This window comes from Cannabis sativa, chromosome 4, assembly GCF_029168945.1.
Source record: "Cannabis sativa cultivar Pink pepper isolate KNU-18-1 chromosome 4, ASM2916894v1, whole genome shotgun sequence".
Taxonomy (NCBI): domain Eukaryota; kingdom Viridiplantae; phylum Streptophyta; class Magnoliopsida; order Rosales; family Cannabaceae; genus Cannabis; species Cannabis sativa.
The window spans coordinates 502,933-528,774 of record NC_083604.1 but is presented as its reverse complement, the minus strand read 5'-3'; the positions used below and the strand labels follow the sequence as shown (position 1 = coordinate 528,774).

Below are 25,842 nucleotides of genomic sequence, written 5' to 3'. Positions count from 1 at the left end.
CATTAGTCAAATTAATTCAAATATATGTTATTTTATATTTATAGTTTATTAGGTTGGTATGGTTGCATTAAATTAATTTCTTCTTTGAATTGACTCACTATTATTTTTATTTTTTTAACGTAGTTGATAATTTGTTACGTTAAGTAAATTTGCTCCTAATTATTATTATTATTATTATTATTATTGATTTTCAAGTTAAGAAATAATAGTCAAACCAAGTCTCACAACATGAGATACTTGTGTTGTTTGTTTAAAAATAAAATATATGTTATGCACCATTTATTTATATATAATTATAAAATAATATTTGTAGAATAATGCTTAACATGATAAATGAGTAATTAATTTAAAATTGATATGTGTATACAGTGACAGATCCATTTTTACTTTGTGGTGGCTTATTTATCATTAAAAAATATTTATACCTATATTATAATCACTCTTACTAGATTTATTTAATTTTATGGGGGCTTTTCTACTATTTTAGTCTACAATTATCAAATTAAAAAAATTACATTTAATTTTTTAAAAGGCAATATTTTTATTAGTGGGGCTATAGCCCCCATATAAGCACTACTGGGTCCGTCCCTGTGTATATATATTTATGAGTATGTTTACAATATATCTCCTTAAAAGGAATGCTAAGCACTCTTTATCTATTTGGTTATCTTAAATTTTTTTTTTGTCTTTATCATATTCGTTTACATTGTAAATATTTAAGATATTTTATAAAATTTTAAAAAATTTAAAATAATTTATAATATAAAATGCAGTGTACAAATTATCTATTTCACACGCTTGAAATACATTGTTTAAACCCTGTTTTCATTGTGTTATATTTTTTAAAATTTTGTAGGATATTTTAAATAATTATAGCGTACATGACTATAAAAAAAATTAACTAAAAAATTATTTTAAATATCAAAACAAATAAAAATGTATCATTACATTCTTTTTAAATGATGGATTATATATTTTTTTTTAATATTTATTATAAAAAGGAAAGTTTCTTTCTATCCATTATTGACTCTTACAAATATTTTCATATTGTGCACTATCATTACACTATTTTTTCTTAAAGTGAGAAATAGATGATGAAGACAACACATTCGTTGACATGATCTTATCCCAAAAATAAAAGTATAAGAAAACAAAAAGAAAAATAGATGATAAAAAAACAAAAGAAAAGAGAAAAGAGAATGTGTACATAATAATGAAAAGAAAAGAAAGGCTAATAAGATTTTGGCTAATTTGGTTTTTGCAATGTATCAAATTATACCATATCAAGTTCTTAGGTGGATAAATTTTTTTTTCTGAACTATTGATATTGTTAGATTTAAATTTTTTTGTCTAATTATACTAATGAAAGTTTGATTTTGACGTGAATTACAGTTCAGGGGGCATTTGGTACATGTTAAAATTTAGGAGTATAATTTAGTAGATATTAAAGTTTGTAGGGTATAATTTGGTGATATCAAAGTTTAGGAGCACGATTTAATACATAAAAAATCATTTTATTAGTAAAGTTGAATAGAATTTGACAAAAATCTTTAAATCTAATAATCTCAAAAGTTTAGGGAAATTTTTAACGGTATAAATAATTCGAGGGGTATAATTTGGTGCATGTGAAAGTTTAGAGAGCAAAAATTGTAATTAGTCTAAAATTGTATTTCCTGCACTTTTCAGGCTGCTAAAAATTATTCTGAATTATTGAGATTATTGATTTAAAGACTATTATATACTTAATTAAGGAGGTGTGGAAATATGAATACTAATACCACTACAATTAATATATCACTATTAGTATAATTAAGTATCGAATATAATCATGTTAAAAATTATTAGTGTCTATTTTAGTATAAATTATTAAAATTAATGTATTGCTCTAGACTAAATTAATGCATTTCAATAAAGCATTGCTATGGTGCCTATCACTACTACAATGAGACACCTTATAAATAGTTAGCAGCTTTTTATAATATTTATTAAAGTAAAATAAGTGAGATCCGATATTGTGCATCAACAACGATATTACACCTCATAAGAGTGCTAGACACCATGAATGTTATTTAGCATTTCTCATTGTGCATCAACAACGATATTACATTTCATAAGAGTGCTAGACACCATGAATGATATTTAGCATTTTTCAACTCTATATTGAGTCTTACTTATTTTACTTTAAGTGATAAATCTAAAATTTTGAGTTTGTAACTGATATAAACTCAATAATTTTTTAATGACATAAGTACTCAATGTTTGTAAAACTATAATTTTTCTCAAATTTTGTCAATACAGATTCTGTTTTGAATTCATTAAAATGAAATTTAAAAGTAACTGACACTACATGTTTCTGTTCAAATCCAATGATATAGAATTTAAGTCTTATATATGTCCTATTTAAGACAATATCAGAGTATATACTGATGAAATTAGAGAAAAATTACAGTTTTACAAATATTAGGTACTTATGCTGCTAAAAAAAATTATTAAGTTTATGCTTTTTACAAACTTAACTTTAGTACTTATGTCACTATTTACTTTAAAAAGTATAAAAGATCGCTATCTATTTAGATGGGGCTTGATAGTAACGCTCAATAGTCAATAGTAATAATAAGAGTTATTTGCGACGATTTTTTTTTTTTTATGTTTTAATTTTATACACTTAATTCTTTTTTTTGTGTGTGTGGAAAAACTCCTTGTGTTTATTTTTTTTTTTGTAAATTTGAGGTGTCAGTTAAATATCACCGTTAAATACTAACGAAATTATTACTGTATTGATTTCGAAATTTTACTTTCACATATATACAGGTGTACACAATAATCATTTTATTAATATTTAAATTTAACTGTAATATTTAACTGATGTCTCAAATTTATGTAGAAAAAAAAATACACTTAAGAAATTTTTGCTAAAAAAAATAAGAATATTTGGGCGCCAATTATTCTAATAATAATAATAATAAATAATGAATAGTGCTGTGTACTGCAGTGTTGGTTGGCACTGACAATATTGTTAATATTCACGCCTATGTGAACACTTTTAAGAATGACAGACAGCAACCTTTTTCTTTCTTAATTCCAATCTAACTCAACTCAAACTCAACTCTCTTGTTAACAATAATGCTTTAAAGAAAAGATAATGGAATTTATTATTATCTAATAATAATACTAAACATATCACACGTTTTAATGCTTAATCAACATTCAAGACCAACTTCAATACATAGTCAAAATAAATAAACTATACTAAAAAAACTTCAAACATTCAGGCATGTGATTGATTCTTTCAATATATATATAATGAAATCCACAGTCATCACACTCATCAGTGTTGTGACATAATTATTAAGCATAGTATAAAATCAAGTTTGGCATTTACTACTAATTCAAGCCCACCATCAACCCAACCACCTCTGCAGATTTCTTACTCAAATACAGAAACAAAAAGACTACTTTTTTATCTTTGTGAGTTGGGTTTTCAAGCAATTTCAATGGCTTTCTAGATCTTTCTTCCCATCTTTTCAAAAGGGTAAGTGTCTTTTTTCCCATTAAACCTCAAAAGCTTGTAACTTTGAACTTTGAAGCCATTAAAAACAAGTTTTTTAGGTATGGAGTTTGGGGTTTTGAGTTTCTTGCTATTGTTGTTCTTAACCTTTTCTTTTTCAACTCACAATGTTTTTTGCTCACTAAACTCTGATGGGGTCACTTTACTTTCACTCATGAAGGAATGGGATTATGTTCCTTCTTCATTAAATTCAACATGGAATGATTCTCATTCCACTCCTTGTTCATGGGTTGGTGTTCAATGTGATAATACAAGAACTTATGTTAAATCCTTAAATTTCTCTAATTTTGGCATTTCTGGCAAAATTGGACCTCAAATTGGGAACTTGAGCCATTTACAAACTATTGATTTTAACTTAAATAGCTTCTCTGGTTCAATCCCCCAAGAATTGGGTAACATTCCTTTTCTTGAAACCCTAACTCTTGAGTCCAACTTACTCACTGGTGAAATACCCAAAAACCTAAACAAGCTGAGAAATTTAAGGTATCTTAGCTTTTTTGATAATTCTCTGTTTGGTGAAATACCTGAATCATTGTTTGAGATACCAAGTTTGGAAGAAGTGTATTTAATGCATAATAATTTGAATGGTTCGATTCCTTCAAATGTTGGGAATTTGACTAATCTTGTTAAGCTTTATTTGCATAGTAACAAGTTATCTGGTTCAATCCCATCTTCAATTGGGAACTGTTTTATGTTAAAGGAGCTTACTTTAAATGATAATCAGTTATTTGGGGTTTTACCAGATAGTTTGGGAAACCTAAAAAGACTTGAATATTTACATGTTGGGATGAATGGTCTTGTGGGTAGAATTCCTTCTAGTTTGGGTAATTGTAAGAGTTTGTCTTTTTTAGACATTTCATGGAATAGTTTTAATGGAAATCTTCCTTCAAGTTTGGGAAATTGTACTGAGTTAAATGTCATTGCTGCTACTCATAGTAATATAGTGGGAACTATTCCTTCTTCATTAGGGAAACTTCATAAGCTTAATAATCTCTTGCTTTCCGAAAACCATTTTTCGGGGAATATACCACCCGAGCTTGGGAACCTTAGAGTGTTGACACTGTTAGAGTTGTACACAAACCAACTCGAGGGTGAAATTCCCAACGAGTTAGGGTTGCTAACAGGGTTGCAGTATCTCGGTTTGTTTGACAATAGATTAACCGGCGAAATCCCACTTAGTGTATGGAAGATTCCTACACTTCAACATGTCCTTGTTTATAATAACAGTCTTTCTGGGGAGTTGCCTTTGGAGATTACTCATCTGAAGCAACTCCAAAACTTGACATTATTCGACAACAAATTCTCGGGAACCATTCCTAGAGAGTTGGGGATAAACAGCAGCTTAGTGTTATTAGATGTTACTAATAATGATTTCAGTGGTGAAATGCCCTCAAATCTTTGCTATGGGAAGAAATTGAGGGTGTTGAATATGGGTGGTAATCGATTTCATGGTAGCATACCGTCTCAAGTGGGAAGTTGTTCGAGTCTCGAGAGACTGATTCTCGGGAAGAATAACTTCACTGGGGTTCTTCCCGAGTTTGCAATGAATTCAAAGCTTTTGTTCTTGGATATCAGAATGAACAGATTATCAGGAGCTATTCCAGCAAGCTTGGGAAACTGTCACAACATCAGTTCCATTAATCTTTCGATGAACATGTTAAGTGGGTTCATTCCAATAGAGCTTGGAAAGTTGACACTCCTTCAAAGCTTGAGTCTTTCACACAACAATTTGGTGGGGTCTTTGCCATCTCAGCTTTCGGCTTGTACTCAGTTGAGTGTGTTCGATGTTGGATTCAATTCGTTGAACGGTTTCATTCCATCGAGTTTTAAGAGCTGGACAGGGCTATTCACTTTGACATTAAGTGAAAATCGTTTCACTGGCGGTATTCCAAAGTTCTTGTCTGAATTTAAAAAGCTTTCAGTACTAGAACTCGGTGGAAATCGTCTCGGGGGAGAGATTCCTTCTGTTCTTGGAGCATTCGAAAATCCATTTTACTCGTTGAACCTCAGCAATAACGGTTTGACAGGAGAACTTCCATCAGAAATAGGAAAAATGAGGCTTGAAAATTTCGATATATCTCATAACAACTTGACAGGAAGTTTAACAGCTCTTCAAAACATGGTTTCATTGCTCAAACTCGATATCTCATACAACGATTTCACCGGTGAAGTCCCACAAAATTTGATGAAGCTGCTGCAATCCTCTCCAACTTCATTTGCAGGCAATTCAGGTCTTTGTGCTCGTTGTCTCGAATCAAACATCTCAACTTGCAACCGAAACAACATTTTACAGCTTTGTGAGTCTCAATCAAGCAAAAGAAATAGCTTAAGCATTGTAGAAATAGCAATGATTTCGCTTGGCTCGGTTGTTGGTTTTGTTATGTTAGGATTGTCTTGCTTGTTTTTCTTATGCAAAAGGCGATCGAAGCAGCAAACAACAAGGATCTCTTCACCAGGACCATCTTCATTACTAACCCGAGTAATGGAAGCCACAGAAAATCTAAGTGACAAGTACATAATAGGCAGAGGAGCACATGGAACTGTTTACAAAGCTTCAATGAGTTCAGATGAAGTTTTCGCTGCAAAGAAGCTTCTCAATGTTGGTTACAAAGAAGGAAGTGTTGGTATGGTTAGAGAAACCGAAACACTAGGGAAAATCAGACACCGAAATCTTGTTAAAATCGAAGATTTCTGGTTAAGAAAAGACTATGGCTTGATACTCTATCGGTACATGGAAAATGGTAGCCTTTATGATGTTTTACACGAAAACAAGCCACCGGTCGCTCTAAACTGGAGCGTTCGTTATAACATAGCGGTTGGAACTGCACATGGATTGGCTTATCTTCATTTCGACTGTGATCCTGTCATTGTTCATCGCGATATCAAACCGAGCAACATACTTTTGGATGCTGATATGGAGCCACATATTGCTGATTTTGGTATTGCCAAGCTTTTGGATAAGCCTTCAAACTTAGCAACAGCTTCCATTTCAATTGCTGGTACCATTGGCTACATTGCACCAGGTATAAATCCTAATTTCTTTTCTTGAATAAATATGTATTTTGTTTTATGAGTGTTCAATATTCATTATCAACTTTGAATGTTAAATAATTAGCAATTTTACTCTCTAAAATATTACTAAACTATTTATTGCTGCCAAATTTATTTGCTTTAGTAAAAAAGCGCGATTTGGCAGTAGTAAAAAGTTGGATGGCAACAAATGGTAGTTGGCATAGCTCGGGAGTAAAATTACTAATTATTTAATGAAAGTTCTATATTTCACTAACAATCTTAGTTTAGAGGGTGTGATTTTTTTGGGTCAAAGTTCAAGGGGCAAAATTCTTATTTATTTTTCTATCTTTGTTTGTCTCAAAGTTCATGTTTTTTACTTTAATCGACTCCTTTTACTAATAAGAGTGTGTCCCTCGAATTGTTAGTAATGTTAAATATTCTATGTTGTTGAAATATGAGATTTTTGTTAGATTTCGTTACACTTCTATTAAATAATTAGTAATTTTTCCCTTTTCTGATTTAATAAAAAGACACCATTTGGTGCGCTAAATATGATAGTGTCATAATTCGAGTGTAAAATTACTAATTATTTTACATAAATTCGGGGAAAAAATATTTAGCATCGTAATAGTTTAAGGTGAAAACACCGGTTTATTCTTTTTCTTTTTGATTTCGGTCTCAAAGTTCATGTTTTTAACTTGTTTCTTACACTAACTCATTTTGCTTATTTTGATCATGACAGAAAATGCATACACAAGGAGCAAGAGCATGGAATCAGATGTATACAGTTATGGGGTAGTTTTGCTCGAGATTTTAACCCGAAAACAGGCATTGGATCCATGTTTTCGAGAAGAAACCGACATTGTAGGTTGGGTTAGAGAGTTATGGAGCAAAGGTGGAAAAGAAATGGTGAATGAGATAATTGATCCAAGCCTTGAGAAGGAAGTTTTTGATAATGATTTGGGTATTAAAGAACAAGTGATTGAAGTTCTTATGGTGGCTTTGAGATGCACTGAATATGATCCTAACAAGAGACCTTCAATGAGAGATGTTGTCAAGCAACTCTTAGATGTCAATTCGCGCCGAACACAAAGCTTGAAAATTTAGCCTAAGTTTATTTTTCAGTAACAATCAAATATTAAGTTTTTTTTTTGTATGACATTAATATCTTTTGTTAGACTTTTAGAACTTCTGTAAGTATTTGACTGTTATCAAACTCTGCCAGAAGATATTAATGTCATCAAGGAAAAAAATTTAAGTATTATGACTGCAATTGCAAAATAGGTTTTTTTGGGTTTTTTTTTTTTGGTCTCGTTCTATTGTGGAGTAATTTATAGTATTGTTGAAGTAATCGAGAAATAATATTATCTCGATAATACTATTCTGGAGATTGGTGTTGTAGTTGGAGTATAATTGGGTTTTATATATAATGTAATAATGTTTCTAATTGTATTAGTAACTAATTTTGTTTAAGCAAATGATTAATCATACCTCTTCTTTCCCCAACTCTATGATTCATTTGGAGCTAGAAAAGTTTTCAAGAGTTCTTTATCAAGCTAAATTTGCTTACCAATTAAAGAAGACTTTAATCATGGTTTAAGGCTTGGAGAATAATTAAATTAGTGCAATATTTTTAGGAAAAAAAACATTTTTCAGATTTTTAGAAAAAGAAAAAAGAAAATAAATCATTAATTTATAGTAAAGGCATAGGTATTATTAATTGTTAGCATACGAAAGTGTATAGTTGATTAACTAAGAATAGATGAATATATAGTAAGGTGTATGAGTTCCATCTTAAAATTAATTGACAATGGGAAGAGTAGCTCATGCTGTAAATATGATTTAAATTTAAGTATTTATGCCACAAATTACTTAATTAATAAATATCAATTACAAAAAAAAAAAAAAAAAAAAAATTGAAGCTAATCAAAATGGGATTACGATCGGACCAAATCCAATCCAATTCTTAATTTTCTACTCTAGGGTGAAGAAAACTTCGCCAAATTCTCTAATTCATCATTTTGTGTCTCATTCTAATTTCTCAATTTTAATTTCTCTACTATAATATTAGTATTGGTATTGGTATAAATTTTTCTAATTTAAAATTTAATTTCATATACATTTATTTATATTAAGGTGTAGTAATATTTATTTCATATACATTAATCTCTATCTAATATTAATTAGTTTTGATGATTGGAAAATATTTAACATAATGTATTATAATTACATATAAACATGATAAGAGTTGTTAACAACCAATTAATTAGGTATAATCTTACTTTATTATACAAAAGATTCCACGTTTAAATGACTCATCCAAATTCAATTCAATGAAAGAAGTCTTTAAACCAAACTTGAATCAATAAAGACTTCCTTCAAATGAAGTCAAAAACCTATGTTTGGTCAACTCAAAAGAAAGAAAATATTGGATCCTTTTCAAAAAAAAAAGTAGTATTTTAAAAAATTACTAAAACAAATATATGTATTTTTAAAATAATTTTATTATGGTGAAAAATTTATATCCCTACAATTTTAAAACAACAATATTTACTATATAGTTATTGGGAGCACTCTATAAAAGAACACTAACATATTTTATATATAGATAATTATATAAAGTATTATTTTTTGTAAATTTTTTATTTTTTTTATATTTTTTACAGTGTTCTATAAAAATAATAAAATAATTATATAAAAGTAACAGAAAAATAACATCTAAACGACAAATAAAAAAATAAGTAAATAATAAAAAATTAATAAAAGTGTAATATAAAAATACATCAAAAGACTTCATAATCTATAAATAAAATTGTAAAAATATTTAAAATATTTAAAATTTCGTACAGTCTTATTTTTATATATATATTTTTTTGTTATTTTTATGTATTTGTAAAATAATCCCCAAAATAAAAAAAAAAATAAAGAATATAACTTCTCGTTGAACAAAAAAATGTCCTATTATTTAAGAATTTATGAGTATGGTTTGTCAAGTCATTAAAGTTCATTCAAAAAAAACAAAAGCATTGCCTCAATTATTATTTTTAAGAGGTCATTTTGGCCCCAAAACATACTTTTGATTCTACCAAAAGTTAAAGAAAAAGCTATGTTTGGTATGGCTTGCAAATGTTGTATATAAGGATTAATGCATTATCATTCTCTAGCACCAAACAAAGCACTACTTAACACCATTTACTACTATACACTCCATACTTTGTTTCAATGATTACTTAACACCATTTACTACTATACACTCCATACTTTGTTTCAATGGCTTAATAAACTTCCATGAAGTTTTTGATGTTCTTTTCCTTTTTCTTCCATCCAAGCTTTGAATAGGTAAGATTCCATAAATCCCATTTCTTTTTTCACTAAAATTCTTGTTCTAAGTATGGAGTTTGGTTTGTCTAGTTTCTTGTTGTATATGTTATTATGCTATTCTTTTTCTATGCACAAAGTTTTTGCTTTGAGCTCTGATGGAGTGGCTCTCCTTTCACTCCTCGAAAAATGGGATTCCGCTCCCTCTTCCTTGATTTCGAGCTGGAATCATTCTGATTCCACTCCTTGTTCATGGCTAGGAATTGAATGTGACAATACTCACCATGTCAAAACCTTAAGCCTCTCTAGCTATGGAATTTCAGGCCATATTGGACCTGAAATAGGCCAATTAAGAAGTTTGAAGACTCTTGAATTGAGTTCAAACTACTTATATGGCTCAATCCCACAAGAATTGGGATATTGTACTCTTCTAGAGAATTTACTCTTAGCTCATAACAAACTCAATGGAGTGATACCAATTAGCCTAAAACACTTACAAAACCTAAGAGTCCTTGACTTGTATAACAATTCTCTAAATGGGAATATACCTAAATCTTTGTTCCAAATTCCAACCATAGAAGAAGTGTATTTAGGCCTTAACAACTTAAGTGGTTCAATCCCTTCAAATGTTGGGATCATGACAAATCTTGTAGTGTTGTTCTTAGAAAACAATAAGCTATTCGGGGCGATTCCTTCGAGTATAGGAAACTTGAGTAAATTGCAAATAGTTTATCTTCAAAACAACCAATTGACAGGATTTTTACCTGAGAGCTTTAGCAAACTTAGTAGCCTTACTGATTTGAATGTTGCCAATAATCTTCTTGAGGGTAGAATTCCTTGGGGATTAAGTAACTGCAAGAATTTGAGTTATGTTGACTTGTCATTGAATAGTTTAAGTAGTGAGATTCCTCCAAGTTTGGGAAATTGCACTAGTTTGACACAATTTTCAGTTGTTCATAATAATCTAGTTGGGAATATTCCATCTTCATTTGGGAAATTAGTTAAGTTAGAAGAGCTTTACTTAGCTGAGAATCAATTAAGTGGGAAAATACCATCTGAGCTTGGAAATTGTAAGTCATTGAAAATGATTCAATTGTATCAAAACCAACTTGTTGGGGAAATTCCCAATGAGTTGGGGTTCTTAACCGAGTTACAAGACCTCGAATTGTTTGAAAATCGTTTGAGCGGGGAAATACCGGTTAGTGTATGGAAGATTCAGAGTCTTCAGCAAATACTTGTGTATAACAATAGTCTTAGTGGTGAGTTACCTTTGGAGATGAGTGAGTTAAGGAAACTACAAAATGTTTCATTGTATAACAACCAATTCTTTGGTAGTTTGCCTCAAAATTTGGGAGTGAACAGCAAGTTGTTGCAATTAGACTTTACTAGTAACAACTTCAGTGGTGAAATCCCTCCAAATCTTTGCTATGGAAAGAAATTGAAGAAGCTTTTGTTGGGTTTTAACCAACTTGAAGGTAACATACCTTCACAATTGGGAAGATGTTCAACTTTAGAGAGATTGATTCTCAAACACAACAAGCTCACTAGGGTTCTTCCCGAGTTTGTAGAAAACTCGAGGCTTTCATACATGGACATCAGCGCGAACAAGCTTGGTGGAGAAATTCCACCAAGCTTGGGAAATTGTTCCAACATAACATTGGTTAACTTGTCATGGAACAAGTTAACAGGATTCATTCCCTCAGAGCTTGGTAAACTCGCGCATCTTCAAAGTTTGATTCTTTCTCACAACAACTTAGTTGGTTCTTTGCCATCTCAACTATCAAATTGCACCCAAATAGGTGTGTTTGATGTTGGTTTCAATTCCTTGAACGGTTTAATTCCCTCGAGTTTAACAAGCTTGACATGTTTAACCACTTTAATCTTGAGTGAAAACCGCTTCACCGGGGGTGTTCCAAGCTTCTTGTTCGAGTTTGAAAAGCTCTCAGTGTTGGAACTTGGTGGCAATCTTCTTGGTGGAGAGATTCCAACATCAATTGGAGAATTTGAGAATCCATTTTATTTGCTAAACCTCAGCAATAATGGATTGATTGGGAAGATTCCATCAGAAATGGGAAAAATCAAGCTAGAAAAGTTGGATATTTCTCACAACAACTTGATAGGAAGCTTAGCGACTCTTGGTAACATAACAACATTGTTGGAGATCAATATCTCATACAATGATTTCAATGGTGTTGTACCAAAAACACTATTGAAATTGTTGTACTCATCCACATTGGTTCAGGGTAATCCTAGCCTCTACTTACCATGTAGTAAAGACAACATGTTAAAGCCTTGTGATTATGCACCAAGCAAAAGAAATGTCTCAAGAAGATTGAGATTTGCTATGATCATACTTGGAACACTTGTTCTTGTTATTTTCGGGTTGGTTTGTGTGATTTTCTTTTCTAGAAGATCGAAACGGGAAATGAGCTTCTCTTTAGAGGAAGGGCCATCTTCCTTGCTCGAAAAAGTGGTGGAAGCAACAGAGAATTTTAGTGACCGGTATGTCATAGGGGAAGGATCTCATGGAATTGTTTACAAAGCCACATTAAGTCCTAATGAAGTTTTTGCTGTAAAGAAACTTGTGAATGTGGGGAACAAACAAGGGCGAATCGGTATGATTAGAGAAATCGAAACACTTGGGAAGATCAAGCATCGAAATTTGGTTAAGTTGAAAGATTTTTGGTTGAGAAAAGACTATGGTTTAATCTTGTACAATTACATGGAAAATGGTAGCCTTCATGATGTTCTACATGAAATGAATCCACTACCAATTCTAGAGTGGAGTATTCGATATAACATAGCACTTGGAATTGCACATGGATTGGCCTATCTCCATTTTGATTGTGATCCTACAATAGTTCATAGAGACATCAAACCGAAGAACATACTCTTGGATTTTGAGATGGAACCTCATATCGCTGATTTCGGTATTGCCAAACTTCTAGATGAGTCTTCTTCAATGTCATCTAGTGCAATAGTTGGTACCACCGGATTCATTGCACCAGGTATAATCTTTTAAAACCTTTCAAAAGATAAATTTCTACATTTATATGGATTTTTATTACAGTTTTTCACTTATGGCCATTTTTTAATTTGAATTATTTTTAAAATAAAAGGATCATTTTTTAAATTTTGCTCTAGTTCCATACAAGCTAGAGATGATATTTTGATTATTAGCTAATTATCTTATTTTTGATAGAAAATGCATTTGCAACAACTAGGAGCACAGAAGCAGATGTGTACAGTTATGGAGTAGTTTTGCTCGAGTTGATAACTAGAAAACAAGCTGTGGATACTTCATTTATGGAGGAAACTGATATTGTGAGTTGGGTTAGGTTGTTATGGAGCAAAGGAGCTGAAATCAATGAGATAGTTGATTTAAGTCTTGAAAGAGAACTGTCTAATTTGACTGTTAAAGAACAAATTATTGAAGTTCTTCAAGTGGCCTTGAGATGTACTGTGGATGATCCAAAGAAAAGACCAACAATGAGAGATGTTGTTAAGCAATTATTAGATGTTAATCCTCGTCTTAATTCACAACTTAACAAGCTAATTCAATAGACATTGAAGTCTAATTTTGTAAAATTTATATGTTACATTTTAGTATAAGTAAGGTTGACTTTAGGCATAAGCAAGCTAAGCGCATGTTTGGTGCCCTAATTCCCAAAAGGACTCCAACCCAATAAGTTGGATAAAGATTAAGGATTGTTCCATCATAGGTTTGTTGTACTAGGTTGTTCTATTTGTAAGATTTATATATCTTCAATTGATAAATTATCCTCAATTCCATTCCAAGTTACCTCAACATGAGTTTGGTTGACAAAAAAAAGTGACAACAAAAGTGAAAATATCAACTCACGAACTGGATAGAAACAAGAGTTACGAACAAGACAATAAACAATTTTATTTATAAAACGCTTAACAAAATAAATCTTAACAAACTTTAAGATAAATACTAAAAGCTTACAATGTTGCACCAACAAACCGAAAGACGATAGTGAAGGTAACAAATTGTAGTTCTTTTTTTTCTAGTATAGCTTAGAATGGGAAAGTGGATGAAAAATTCACAAGACTAAACTCACCACCTTATAAATGTACTCTTGACTATGCTCAGCTCATTTTAAGAGCTGAATTTAGCAAATTGAGAATTGTTTACAATACATTTTCAAGTCCATGCTATTGAATTGTACAAACTTGGATTGGAATCAAGATCTAATAATGAAATAATTAACATATAAAAACTCACTTCAATCTTCACTCATAAAAGAATAAATATAATTTGTAACCATAGAACTGCAATTTTCAAACCTTGGACAATAATATCTCAAAAAAGAATCAAAAGAGAGAGTAAGACAATAATAAAAGATGACCAAAAATAGTGGAGAAATTCCTTACTAATGATGATGATGATGATTACAAGGCTTTTGCCAACAAAATAATGTGATTTCTTTTTAATTTACAATGGAAATTGTAGCCCTCATGAACTTCCATGAGATCTAACAGACGAGATCGATTGAGCTGATACAGATGCTGTAGGGCTGTTCAGTTCGCGTTCTCCATTGATGCCTTTCGGTTTTCCGCTCAGTCTTTCTATTGCGTCTTGGCATACTTCGTTGAACCACTCATCTTCCGGTAGCACACTGTTTGGAGTTTTTATAAGTTTTATAAGATATGTAAGAATGCAAATATGATATGTATAATGATGTTTATAATGAAACATAATGGTAAGGGGTAACCTACTTATTGGGATCCATCCCTGTTGAGACAAATGCTGCCATTGCTTTTGATATGATCTCACCCACAACTCGATTCAGAATTCGAGACAAAAATCGGCCTTGTGAAGCAAAGCAGATAACAAACTTCATATCCAAATAGAACTGCAAACCGATACAAAAAAGTCAAAACTTTAATCAGAATAGCCTGCATTTTTCGTTACTTACAATGACCTTACTATCGTTCGATTCTCTTTCTCCTAGACATCACCATAAGGAAATGGATACCTTTCTAACGTTGTTAAAACTATTTTTTTAATGCTTCAATCGTGTGAAACGTTAGTTGTCATAACTCGGTTTTGGATAGACAGCTTAAATTCACTAACAAAATAAAAATAAGATTTTTTTTTCGGAAAAAGGATACACACCTGTTGCAGGCCAAGAGGACCAAGGGGCCTTGGACCATCCTCAATGTCATCCCAAAAGCTTTGGTCATCTGAGAGCCACAAGATGACCGTTTCCGTTAATCTCATTAATAGCAATGTAGCAAATCTTTCTCTGCCTACAAACATATCCGCTGCTAAGGTAGCCATTCTGTTCAGCTTTAAGAAAAGTTCCTGATTTGAATCAAACATGAAAAGAAAAATGGAAATATCAGACTCGAAACGGAAATAAACGACGGAAAAAGTATTTAAAGAGTTTGCATATTTACCTGGAATATAAACGATGGAAACCAATCTATCTCATCTACATTTCCATCCATGTTTATGTACATATCTGCTGTAAGATGGCTTTCACCATCTTCCGTAAATATGAGATCAAGAGCGTGCTGTCGACAAAAAGTATCTTTTAGTCTATCGACTGAGCCAGCAAGCCGTTTCTTCCATTCTCTCTGCTCGGGATGACGATTATGCCTATCTGAAGATCTTCTACGTGGATCATCATAATTATTACCCTGATTCAAAGGAGACAACTTCATGGCTGCACGTGGAAGTAATTCATCTGCTAATAACGAAGCATTTGCAAGCAATGCAATTTGTTGAGCCTCCGACTCAGCCATTCTAACAATTTTGTTTCCAGAACCCTCGTAGTCTGCTTCTTCCTCCATCGAACCAGGTAAGGCTTTTATGAGCATACTCATGTATGTGTTGAACACTTGAAACAAACCTTCCAATGTTTGACCTCCCAATTGCATACTTAGTAACGGTCCCACGTCCTCAAAAAAGTCCTGAAAGAGCAATGGATGTAAAATAATGTATGCCTTGAGAATACCCAGAAAAGAGAAACTGACATTAACAGATCCAACAGTCCTGTCCCGAACATGAGCTTTGAATGGAAAAAACAAAACAATAAAGAGGATTCTGAACAAGCTCACTCAATCTAACAGATCCAACAAATATAGATCAAAAGAAAACATCAATTAATGAATGCCTAAGCCTTTATAAAGTATGCCTCTATATCTCCAACAGCCCTGTCCCAAACATAAGAATTTTGAATGGGAAAAACAAAACAAGAAAGATGATTCCGAACAAGCTCACTCAAAGGGTAAGAACATATAAATAACAAATTCTTACTAATATAGCATTAACTTTGCATACTGCCATTCTTAGATGACTAATGTTCTAGACACTGACATAAAAGAGAGTAGAAAAAGATCATTCTAGCATCATCAATTTGGTAAAAGAACAACGCTGACTGTTCACAAAATGTTAGCTTGCAGAAATTCTAAGGCCAATATCTTGGAAACAATATTTCATTATATAGTCTGTTGTTGCAAAAAGGATAAAATTGTTCACCTGAACCATCAAATTGAACCGGTGAGCGCTACTTGTGAGTTTATGTTGAAATGCTAGCGTATTACCAGCACCTGTACTTGAAAGTCTGCCAGACTGACGTGTTGTTACCGGAGGGTATGTGAGTATCCAATCATCAGCAGCTGCCAAGGCAGCAGTGCTTTCTTCAATTCTTTTCAAATTGGCATTTAGTGCCTGTTCAACACTAGGTCTAAAAAGTTTCAAGAGCACAGGACAAAGTGCCAAACCACGAGCCTCCAACAAGGAACAATGACCTAATGCTATTTGAACACATTCCGCTGCAGCTCTTAAACCCCCAGCAGCAGCTGACGAAGCTAACGCGTGTCTTTTAACAAGAAGGGCAAAGGCTTCGGTTTGCTTTGTAGCCCACATCACAAGTTCAGAAGTATATGCCGGTTCCCCGCCAAAAATGGCTATCGAGTCACTTGCAGCTTGAGCAATAGCGGAAAATACTAGCTGTGATAGGGCAGCAGTATATGCTCCTCCATAAGAAGTGCTCGAAGGACGAAGGCTTTGCATATTATATTTATATCTTTGGAGGTGTGCGTTCATTAACAATGTATGAGCACGAGGGCCGTCCCCAAGCTTTTTAAGAGCTGAAATAGCAGCACGAAGCTCACTACCACGTGTAGAAGGCTGGCAAGCAGCTTCGGCAAGCTGATCAGCCAACTTTTGCCTGTGCTCTATTATAGAAGTCTGAAGAGACGAGAGCATAGCAGGACTCAGTTTCTTGGTTTCTTTTTCTTCGGAAACTACACGCTCTCCTTCATCAAGCAAAGCCAAGGCTTCATCTATTCTCCTCTCAGCTAGCAAAACGTCTAAGAGATCAGGGAACTCTACTAACCATTTCTCTAGATCCGAAGGTTCTTTATCTTCAAAAGCCGATGGAGAATTCGCAAATGAACCATCAGGAGCAGTTTTCGTTAATGAATCAATGTTAACTCCTTCTGCTAAACCATGAATTAAAGCAGTTTGGGTAGACATCAGTTTGCGGATAGAAGAAAGCTCCCCCTCTAAATCTGAAATCTCTTTAGAGGTCCTGTAAGTAATAAGTAAAGACTACTTACAATCTGAAATATTAAGTATATAAAAGAAAATAATGTCATATCATATCATCAAATGACGGTATAACATTAACTACATAATTTTGTTCCATTCTCTTTTCCCAAAGTTTAGCAATTTTATTTCAAGTTTGAGGAAAGACAAATGTTTCCGTTCTTCTTCATCAAATCATAAGAAGATTCGTTAGCTAAATAAATTAATAGGCTTTAATTTGCATCAAATAGTACCAACCAAACAGAAACTAGGAAAAAAAGCTTGAGGTTTTTTTGGGTAAGATTATTGTCTTTAGACCAGGTCAATATGAAATGCAGTAATATGAAGTATATAGATTGTAACTTACCGAATGAAAGCTGTATAATTAGCATAAACACTTTTACGCATTTCCTCAGCAGAAGCTTTCTTCAAATCCAAAAGATATGAACATAGATGTTTTATTTCCTGTAAGAAAATAAAAAATGTATACCAAGAAACTTGTTATTATGTATGCATTAAACAAAGAGGTAAAAAATTGATTTTATTCGGTCTCAAGTCAGGCATCTAGCAATTACAAAATAATTGCGGAAATATCAGCAATAACTGTCACTTAAAATTAAAGTAACCATCTTCAAGAAATAATAAAATGCATAATCCTTAATTAACAGATGAATAATACAAATATAATGAAGAAACAAAATGTTAGCTTTCAAGTACTAATTAATCTAAATCAGATGTGATGCTTCAGATAAATAACTGCTCTCTTTTTTGTCGAAAAAGAGAAAGGGACCACTTGTCTTAGGCTCTCCCTTGTGGCGGAGGAATACCTTGGTAAACAAAATCTGGTACATCAACATACTCCACTCCCTACTCAAGTCTAGAAAGGAAAAATTCTCAAAATGTTTCGTTTTAAACATAATTTAGCATCTGATTCTTATGTATGATCCTACAAATCCATCTCTTATTTCATTCTCTTCCCTTTAAAATCTTCTAATGTCCTCTAAAAGTATCAATCAAATTCTCTTATCAACAATAACAGAATTTAGCTAAAAACATTACTTTAATTGAGTCAATAGAAAAACTCCTAACTTTTCAACCAAACAATAACATCAAAAGCTGCCCACAATACAGAATCATAAATAAAGCATAAGAACCCAGCCATTAAAGACAATTCACATAGCAATAAAGCAATCAAACATTCCATTCAATACAAAATTAAACCTAAATTGTAAATGTCATCTCACTCAAACTAAGCAAATTGAGTACACAACAAATTATCATCAAGTATTCAATTTTCTCAAAAGTACCTTCTCGTTAAGAGAGCATCGTGATTGAACGTAGTTCTGGGCATCAAATTTATCAGACTTGAAGAAATTAAGACCTTCTTCCAACTTAGCACCGTTCTCTTTCACCGGAGTACCTCTAGACCGAGCTGTCTTCGCCGAAGCCATACTCAGATCCCGATCAGATCAAAATCAATAAATAAATAATAATAATACTTCGAAAATTAGGGTTTTTTGGGTTGAATTATAGAATTTGCCAAATTGAGATCCAACCACCAAAAATTCTGAAATCTATGTCTTCTCCAAAGGAAAAGAGAGAGAGAGAGATTAGGCCATCGAACCTAAGCAAGAGCAAAAATGCATTAGGAGAGAGAAAGTAGAGAGAGAGAGAGAGAGACTGTTGTCTTTTGTTGTTTTACGCTTTGGTTTATCTTTTTTGTTTCAGTATAATTAACACAAAAGGTTGACTTTTATTTTACATTTATTTCAGTCTTTGACCAATTTTTATTTTATTATTGGGTAAATACTATTTTGGACCATGTGTTTTGCAAAAGTTACAGATTGGACCCTGTATTTTGTTAAATGACAAAATGGACCCTAGATTTTTTAAAATGGTAAAAATCAGACCTTGAGCTTAATTTTAGACAACTTTTTTTTTTAATACAACCAACTTGAAGATAATTCCTAATACGAACAGATACAAAAAATGTAAAAAGTTTTGTCATAGCACTTTTACATCAAAATATAATTAATCTTTCAAAATCAATTTAGGGTCCTATTTGTATTATTTTAGAAAATACAGGGTCTATTTTGTCATTTAACAAAACACAGGGTCCAATTGGTAACTTTTACAAAACACAGGGTCCAAAATGGTATTTATCCTTTATTATTTAGAAAAAATAAAATATCTCTACAAAATGTTTAATTTATAATTTAAATAGAGTATTTCACTTTTGAAAAATAATATAACAAAATAAAATAATTTTCTAAAAGAATAAAGGTTAATTTTTTTATTTGAATATTACATGTTCCGATCATGATTTTCATTATTAATTTTATATTGTTACTGATTTTAAAAGTATTTCGGAGTTTGTAGGAAGTTGTTGAACAAATTATACTCGTGTATTTCAGTCTCTAATTGTCTAAAATATGAATTCATCGCTATATCGCTTTTGAATAGAGTAAACAACTCTCTTGCAATTCTCAATTTATCTCTATATTAATCAGTGGACTAAATTTGTTTGAAATTATATCAAAGTTGATGTTGAAGTCGCACTTTTTTAGTAAGATTGTCGGTTTAAGATGAGACTACAACAACTCATGTAGTGTCTACTAGTACTCGACGTTGTATTCGGCTAAAGCTGTCGAAGGCCTTAGGGGTCAAGGAGATTTCCAGTTGATTGAAGCTTCATTTATTTTCAGAGATCTTAGTTGAATGCAAGGAGTTGTGAAATCGATTATACATATTATTACAAAGTAGTTTTAATATTATACTAATTGTATGTTCTCATGCTTTTTTTAAACTTTTATCAATATCATTTTGAATTTTATCTTGTAAAAGTATACATTTCGTGATCTCCATAATTAATGGGCTAAAATTAAATTGACTATGGGTTTGGAGTGGTTGCACGTGATTCAACCGGCCAAATAATTGATTTTATTGCTAAATATTACCATGGGGATTACAAGGCGGAGGTAGTTGAGGCTTTAGGGGTTAAGGAGGCCCTTAGTTGGATCAAGAATAAAGGGTGGAATACAATGGAGGTGGAAACTGACAGCTTACTCACTGTTCAAGCAATTTTTAGTACACAACAAATGTCTTCGGTATTTGGTTTGGTTACTAATGATTGTAAAGCTTTACTGTCTTCTTCACCAAATACTAGTTTACGTTTTGTTAAACGATCAGCAAATCGAGTGGCACATTTTGTGGCTAGACGCTCTCGATTTTACTCTGATCGTAGCATTCTTGAGAATAATGTTCTAGCTGATCTTCAAGCTATTTTGTAATTAGAATGCTCATTTCAATGAAGTTGATATTTCATTTTCAAAAAAAAAAAAATCAAAACACATCAAAGCTTAGAGTATTAAAATGGACAAAATATATTCACAAAATATTTGTAACAAATAAACCCCTCTTGGTTAGAATTGAACACCTAAATTACTAAAAAGAAAAAAGAAAAAAAGGAAAAAAGGTAAGAATATAAATTTTAAAATAATACCCTAATGATTATATTCTTGGACACCCTATCATTAGTCATGAATGACTTATTTATGATTGTCATAATTTTATTCTCTTTATTATTTTTATGCCTCCTAGTCTCTTTTTTTCTTTCAATATCTATATTTTTTAAAAACATTGGCACATAAAGTTCCAAAAAAAATTGTTAGAATAATGATTCAAAGATTTTAAAAACTATGCATCTGTATTTTTTTTGTTTGTTAGTTATGAAAAAAGAAATCCCAAATTTATAATAATTTGATATTAAATTAGTTATTTAATTGAATGATAATTAACTATAATTTACTAAGAGTCTACATTTGAATAAAATAATAATATTAATTTAAACTATTTGCTTCAATTTTAAATGTTTTATATGAACAGAAATAATAGTTTGTGAAGAACCATAATAAATCACATAATTATATACATTATTATAAATTTTTGTAATAAACCCCCTAAAAGTCATTTTATTAGAAAAGTCAGAAATATGTAAATCTTATTTTTGATATTGTAAATTATTTAAAAAATTTTAAAATTTTACAGGTGATCCTAAATAGTTACAACGTATGCGATCATAAAATAAAAATAGATTAAAAAACTCTCATAGATATTAAAATAAATAAAAGACCCACCAAAACATTCATTTAAGGAGTAAACTGTAAACTTACTTTATATGATTAATCTCTACTAAAAAAATACATAATACCTTTAAAAAAGAAAAGCTAAAATACACTCCGAACAAAAATTATAATTCACTTAAATTTTATACTTTAAGTATTTGCTAAAAATGAGTGACTTAGAAGCATTTTTGCTGATGGCCTCTTGAATGGATTAGCTTGAATACATTTCATTATGAAGTCTTTAGCCTCTTCGGAAATATGGTGGCTTAAATCATTGCTCCACTTCACATTTTTGGTTAACATGAACAAAATTGTGATACCAATTGCCCATATGTCCGAAAATTGCCCTTGAATTCCATTTTTACCCAGACACTCTGGAGCTAAATACTCTAAAGTACCTACAATAGGAGTGAGAGTCTTAAAGTCATCAACCATTTTCGCCAATCCAAAATCTGAAATTTTGGCTACAAAAAAAGTATCTTCTTCTCTCTCTTTGACTAGCAATATATTTTCTGGATTCAGATCAGAGTGAATAAATCCCTTCTCGTGAATATAGTTAACACCTTTCAGAATCTGTCGAATGTACTCTTTGACTTGTTTAGATTCGTCGTAAGGAGGAGAAGTTTTAACGAACTCAAATAATGTTCCACCGTGAGCGTATTCCAAGAATACATTGTATAACACTTTCTTATTACCATCAATAATATTGATAGTAGTATCATCACCGTAACACTCAATAATATAAGGACAATCGACAAAATTATCAAGAATTTTTTTTTCGTCCTCTAATTCTTTGCTCTTCGAAGGAAATGCAGTTTTAACCGCCATCAACGGGTGGAAGCTACGAACATGGGAAATTCCGTCAATAGGTGTTGGTAGAGTCATCATTCTTGCAAAATATACACACCCAAATCCACCTTCTCCCAATATTTGACCCCTAGCCCAAAATGGAAGAGAATGTACACTCTTTTCTAGCTCTACTCCATTGTATTTTGCCATTTTTAAAACTCTAATTTTCTCTTATTTATATATATATATAAAAAAAAAAAGGGTGCCAATAAAATTGTGAGATATATTTGTAAAATGACTCCAAAAATAAATAATTTTACACTCCCTTTTTAACTCGAATGATATAATAATATTAATAATAAATAAAAAGAAAAAGTTATGTTCAAATAAATTCTAATCCTAATAGAATTTGAAATATTTTTTTTGAACGATTATATTTAAGTAATATCTGCCTTTATTATTATTATTTTTAACTTTATATTACATCTTTTATTATCTTTTTTTATTCATATTTATCTTTTAAAGTCCATATACATCACGTAATTAATTTTAGTCGAATTTAAAATTTACTGAGATATTCTTAATAACCTACTATAATATTCTTATTAAATTTTTAGATTTTAATTTGTAATGCATTTTGTATTTTTAAATTTTATTTATTTATTTATTGTATGGATTAATATTTTTCTTAAAAAAATTTACTGCAAAAATTTGTGTCAATATTAGAGATTTCTATTCGTCTAATTTTATTTTTTTAAAATCAATTTCAAAATATCGTCCTCATAAGATGATTCCTATTGATATAAATAATGGAAAATAATCTTTTTAAATTAATTAAGTTTTACAGTAAATGACTAAATGTTATTAGGAATAATAACAATAGATAATTATTTATAATGCTTTAGTGACGCCAAACCGGACAAAATTTTGGGCCCTCATTTGTGGCCCATTACAAATCAAATGGGCTCAAAAACTATAGATTGTGTACAATTTGGGCCCAAAAATGACCTATTATTATTAGGGATTTTTTTAGGAATATACTATATTAGGTAAGTTTTTACAAAAATAACGTTAATAATGTATCACACACAAAATGACGTGACACGTCATCATCTCCTCCACGATTACCTGCAAACATAAACACAACTGTTAATCCTAAAAATGGAAAATTACCAAAAAAAGGCAATTATATATACAAAAACTTAACATAACAAAAACAACGTTATTTTTGAAAATAATTGCCAAAATAAGGTGGCCCATGAAAATTTCCCTTATTATTATTATATTTCCTTTAAATGTTTGTTATTACTAAAAGAGTTGCATTTACATTATGGTATTTTCAAAATATATATTTATTCGGTATAAAATATGATTATGTAACAAAATTTTTAGTTTAACCGTATTTATAAGAGATAAATCCGCTCAATTGGATATGCACAATTCACCACGATATCTCACTTGAATTTTATTAGGGAAATTTACATAATATATTAACTTTTGCTATTTTTTTACAAAAATACCGTCAGACGGTATTTTTTTACTTTTTTACTGTATTTTTTTTATAAGTTTCATATTGCACTATACTGTGTTAAATTTTTATTGTTGTTCTACTAGTTTTTTTAGTTGTTCTACTGTTGTTTTGAATTGTTCTGTTTTGTGTTCTACTTGTGTTTTATAAGAACACAGTATTTTTGAAAAAAATTCCGTGTGACAGTATTTTTGTAAAAATAAACCAAAATTCTAGTATTTTTGTAAGTTTCTCTTTTATTATACATATCAAATATATATATAATCGGCACACCAATGTAGCCAAATAGCTAGAAAGAAGATTTCAAAGATTAAAATCTCAAACTCTACTTTAAAAATGAAAAGAATACAATATTTAACTAAAAAAAATTAAACATACATATATTACACTTAATATTACTTAATTGAACCTAATTAAAATAAAAAATTTATTGCATGTAATATCAATCTAGTATATATATATTGATAGGTTTAAAAGCATATGTATCACTTTCACAAAATTTTAATTATATACATTTAATAGTTTAATGAAAAAAACCCTTGTAAACAAAACAATGCCCTTTAGTCAAGGTTTTTGCCCTAAAATTGTTTAAAAATCAAGAGAAAATTCAAGAGTAATTATTTATACATGAGTATGGAATTACTATATAAGTAACCTTATATTGATCAATTTCTATTGGATTAGTATGTTATTTTCGGTCGTTTTAATTTGATTTTCTTACGTCATTTCTGATGAAAATTGATACAAAATTGATGAAGTCTCGATGCTATTTGAATTGAATTGGATGGCGAATCAAATTCTTTTCTTTCAAATAGTCTTAAACTACTTTACATTTTCACAAAATTAAATAATCATTGAATCTACCTTAATGGTTATTGATGTTTCATCAAAATCTTCAAGTATTAACACAGTTATTTTTCTCACATCAGTATCTCGATGGCCTTCGATATTTTATTAAAAACCATCGAAGCTCTCTTACTTATTTATATGAGTACTCGATGATCAAACAAAGTACATCCAAAAATATTAAAATAAATTTAAAATCATATTATTCACCAATTAGTATCAAAATATTATTGTCTAGAATTAAAACTTCAGATCTACATTGATATAAATTCAATCTAAAAATGAATTGGAGAAAATATTTAAGGAGAGAAAAATATTTATATTTATCACGATGTTAGTCGTATTTTAAAATATTACGATATATAAATTAGTTAGGGCTCGTTTGGAATGCCGTATTAGGTCGTATTGTATTGTATTGTATTATATTGAATTGTATTTTATGCAATATTTTTATGTAAAACTATATGTGGTATTAACTTTTATGGACACTTAAATATATAATGTTTTAGTATAAATTAAAGTTTAACATAGTATTATATAAAAATATGATATATAATCCAATTTAATATAATACAATACAATACAATACGGCCTAATACGACGTTCCAAACGAGCCCTTAATTGTGTTTTTAACATAGGCAATATATTTTTTTTAAAAGAGAGGAAACCTTTTTATCTTTTGTGTAAGTATTTTTGCTTTTTATTATTTTTTTAATTAACCTTATAATATTAAAAATTAAAAAAAAAATATATAAAAAGTTGGAATAATCTAAGAACATAATATTCTCCAAAGTCCAAGGAGAATGAAGGCCAGCCTAAGCCAGATAGAATCTTCCTTCTTAGTCAAATATAACATAATAAATAAAATATAAATTAATAAGTAAAGAATAATTTTATAAAAATAATCAAATTTCCAAAAGAATATCTTAAAAGAGGGTAATGAAACTATAGGAAAGACAAACCCACTTTGTTTAAAATTACATAATTATTATTTAATGAATAATTAATCATTTTTTATATTTAAAATTAATTTTAAAATAAAATTAATATGTAGCTATTTTTATTTTATAGTAATTCACATAATTATTTTATT

General features: G+C 30.5%; 4 protein-coding genes across 4 annotated transcripts; 2 read left to right on the top strand and 2 right to left on the bottom strand.

The window, feature by feature from the left end:
* Nucleotides 1–3,231: 3,231 nt before the first annotated feature.
* On the top strand, nucleotides 3,232–8,086 carry LOC115714291 (receptor-like protein kinase). Its single transcript, XM_030642936.2, has 2 exons — nucleotides 3,232–6,591; nucleotides 7,323–8,086. Exons 1-2 carry the CDS (start codon nucleotides 3,612–3,614, stop codon nucleotides 7,685–7,687), a joined length of 3,345 nt encoding a protein of 1,114 aa, XP_030498796.2. The 5' UTR covers nucleotides 3,232–3,611; the 3' UTR covers nucleotides 7,688–8,086.
* A 1,563-nt stretch (nucleotides 8,087–9,649) lies between these two features.
* LOC115714292 (receptor-like protein kinase) lies at nucleotides 9,650–13,685 on the top strand. Its single transcript, XM_030642937.2, has 2 exons — nucleotides 9,650–12,906; nucleotides 13,101–13,685. Exons 1-2 carry the CDS (start codon nucleotides 9,972–9,974, stop codon nucleotides 13,460–13,462), a joined length of 3,297 nt encoding a protein of 1,098 aa, XP_030498797.2. The 5' UTR covers nucleotides 9,650–9,971; the 3' UTR covers nucleotides 13,463–13,685.
* A 449-nt stretch (nucleotides 13,686–14,134) lies between these two features.
* Nucleotides 14,135–19,188, bottom strand: LOC115713924 (exocyst complex component EXO84B). Its single transcript, XM_030642404.2, has 7 exons — nucleotides 18,770–19,188; nucleotides 17,830–17,927; nucleotides 16,410–17,466; nucleotides 15,326–15,841; nucleotides 15,042–15,230; nucleotides 14,642–14,778; nucleotides 14,135–14,541 (listed from the first exon to the last, which is right to left on the bottom strand). Exons 1-7 carry the CDS (start codon nucleotides 18,911–18,913, stop codon nucleotides 14,379–14,381), a joined length of 2,304 nt encoding a protein of 767 aa, XP_030498264.2. The 5' UTR covers nucleotides 18,914–19,188; the 3' UTR covers nucleotides 14,135–14,378.
* Nucleotides 19,189–21,736: 2,548 nt separating this feature from the next.
* LOC115712317 (mitogen-activated protein kinase kinase kinase 20-like) lies at nucleotides 21,737–22,585 on the bottom strand. The gene has a single exon (XM_030640576.2). It carries the CDS (start codon nucleotides 22,583–22,585, stop codon nucleotides 21,737–21,739), a length of 849 nt encoding a protein of 282 aa, XP_030496436.2.
* Between the last annotated feature and the right edge of the window lie 3,257 nt (nucleotides 22,586–25,842).

Excerpts from the sequence above, each read along its gene's own strand:
- LOC115714291 (XM_030642936.2), top strand. The coding sequence starts at position 3,612 with ATGGAGTTTGGGGTTTTGAGTTTCTTGCTATTGTTGTTCTTAACCTTT. Across the intron at positions 6,592-7,322 it reads CATTGGCTACATTGCACCAG|AAAATGCATACACAAGGAGC; the intron begins GTATAAATCCTA and ends TGATCATGACAG.
- LOC115714292 (XM_030642937.2), top strand. The coding sequence starts at position 9,972 with ATGGAGTTTGGTTTGTCTAGTTTCTTGTTGTATATGTTATTATGCTAT. Across the intron at positions 12,907-13,100 it reads CACCGGATTCATTGCACCAG|AAAATGCATTTGCAACAACT; the intron begins GTATAATCTTTT and ends TATTTTTGATAG.
- LOC115713924 (XM_030642404.2), bottom strand. The coding sequence starts at position 18,913 with ATGGCTTCGGCGAAGACAGCTCGGTCTAGAGGTACTCCGGTGAAAGAG. Across the intron at positions 15,842-16,409 it reads GGTTCAATTTGATGGTTCAG|GACTTTTTTGAGGACGTGGG; the intron begins GTGAACAATTTT and ends TTGCTCTTTCAG. Across the intron at positions 14,779-15,041 it reads GTCCTCTTGGCCTGCAACAG|TTCTATTTGGATATGAAGTT; the intron begins GTGTGTATCCTT and ends ATCGGTTTGCAG.
- LOC115712317 (XM_030640576.2), bottom strand. The coding sequence starts at position 22,585 with ATGGCAAAATACAATGGAGTAGAGCTAGAAAAGAGTGTACATTCTCTT.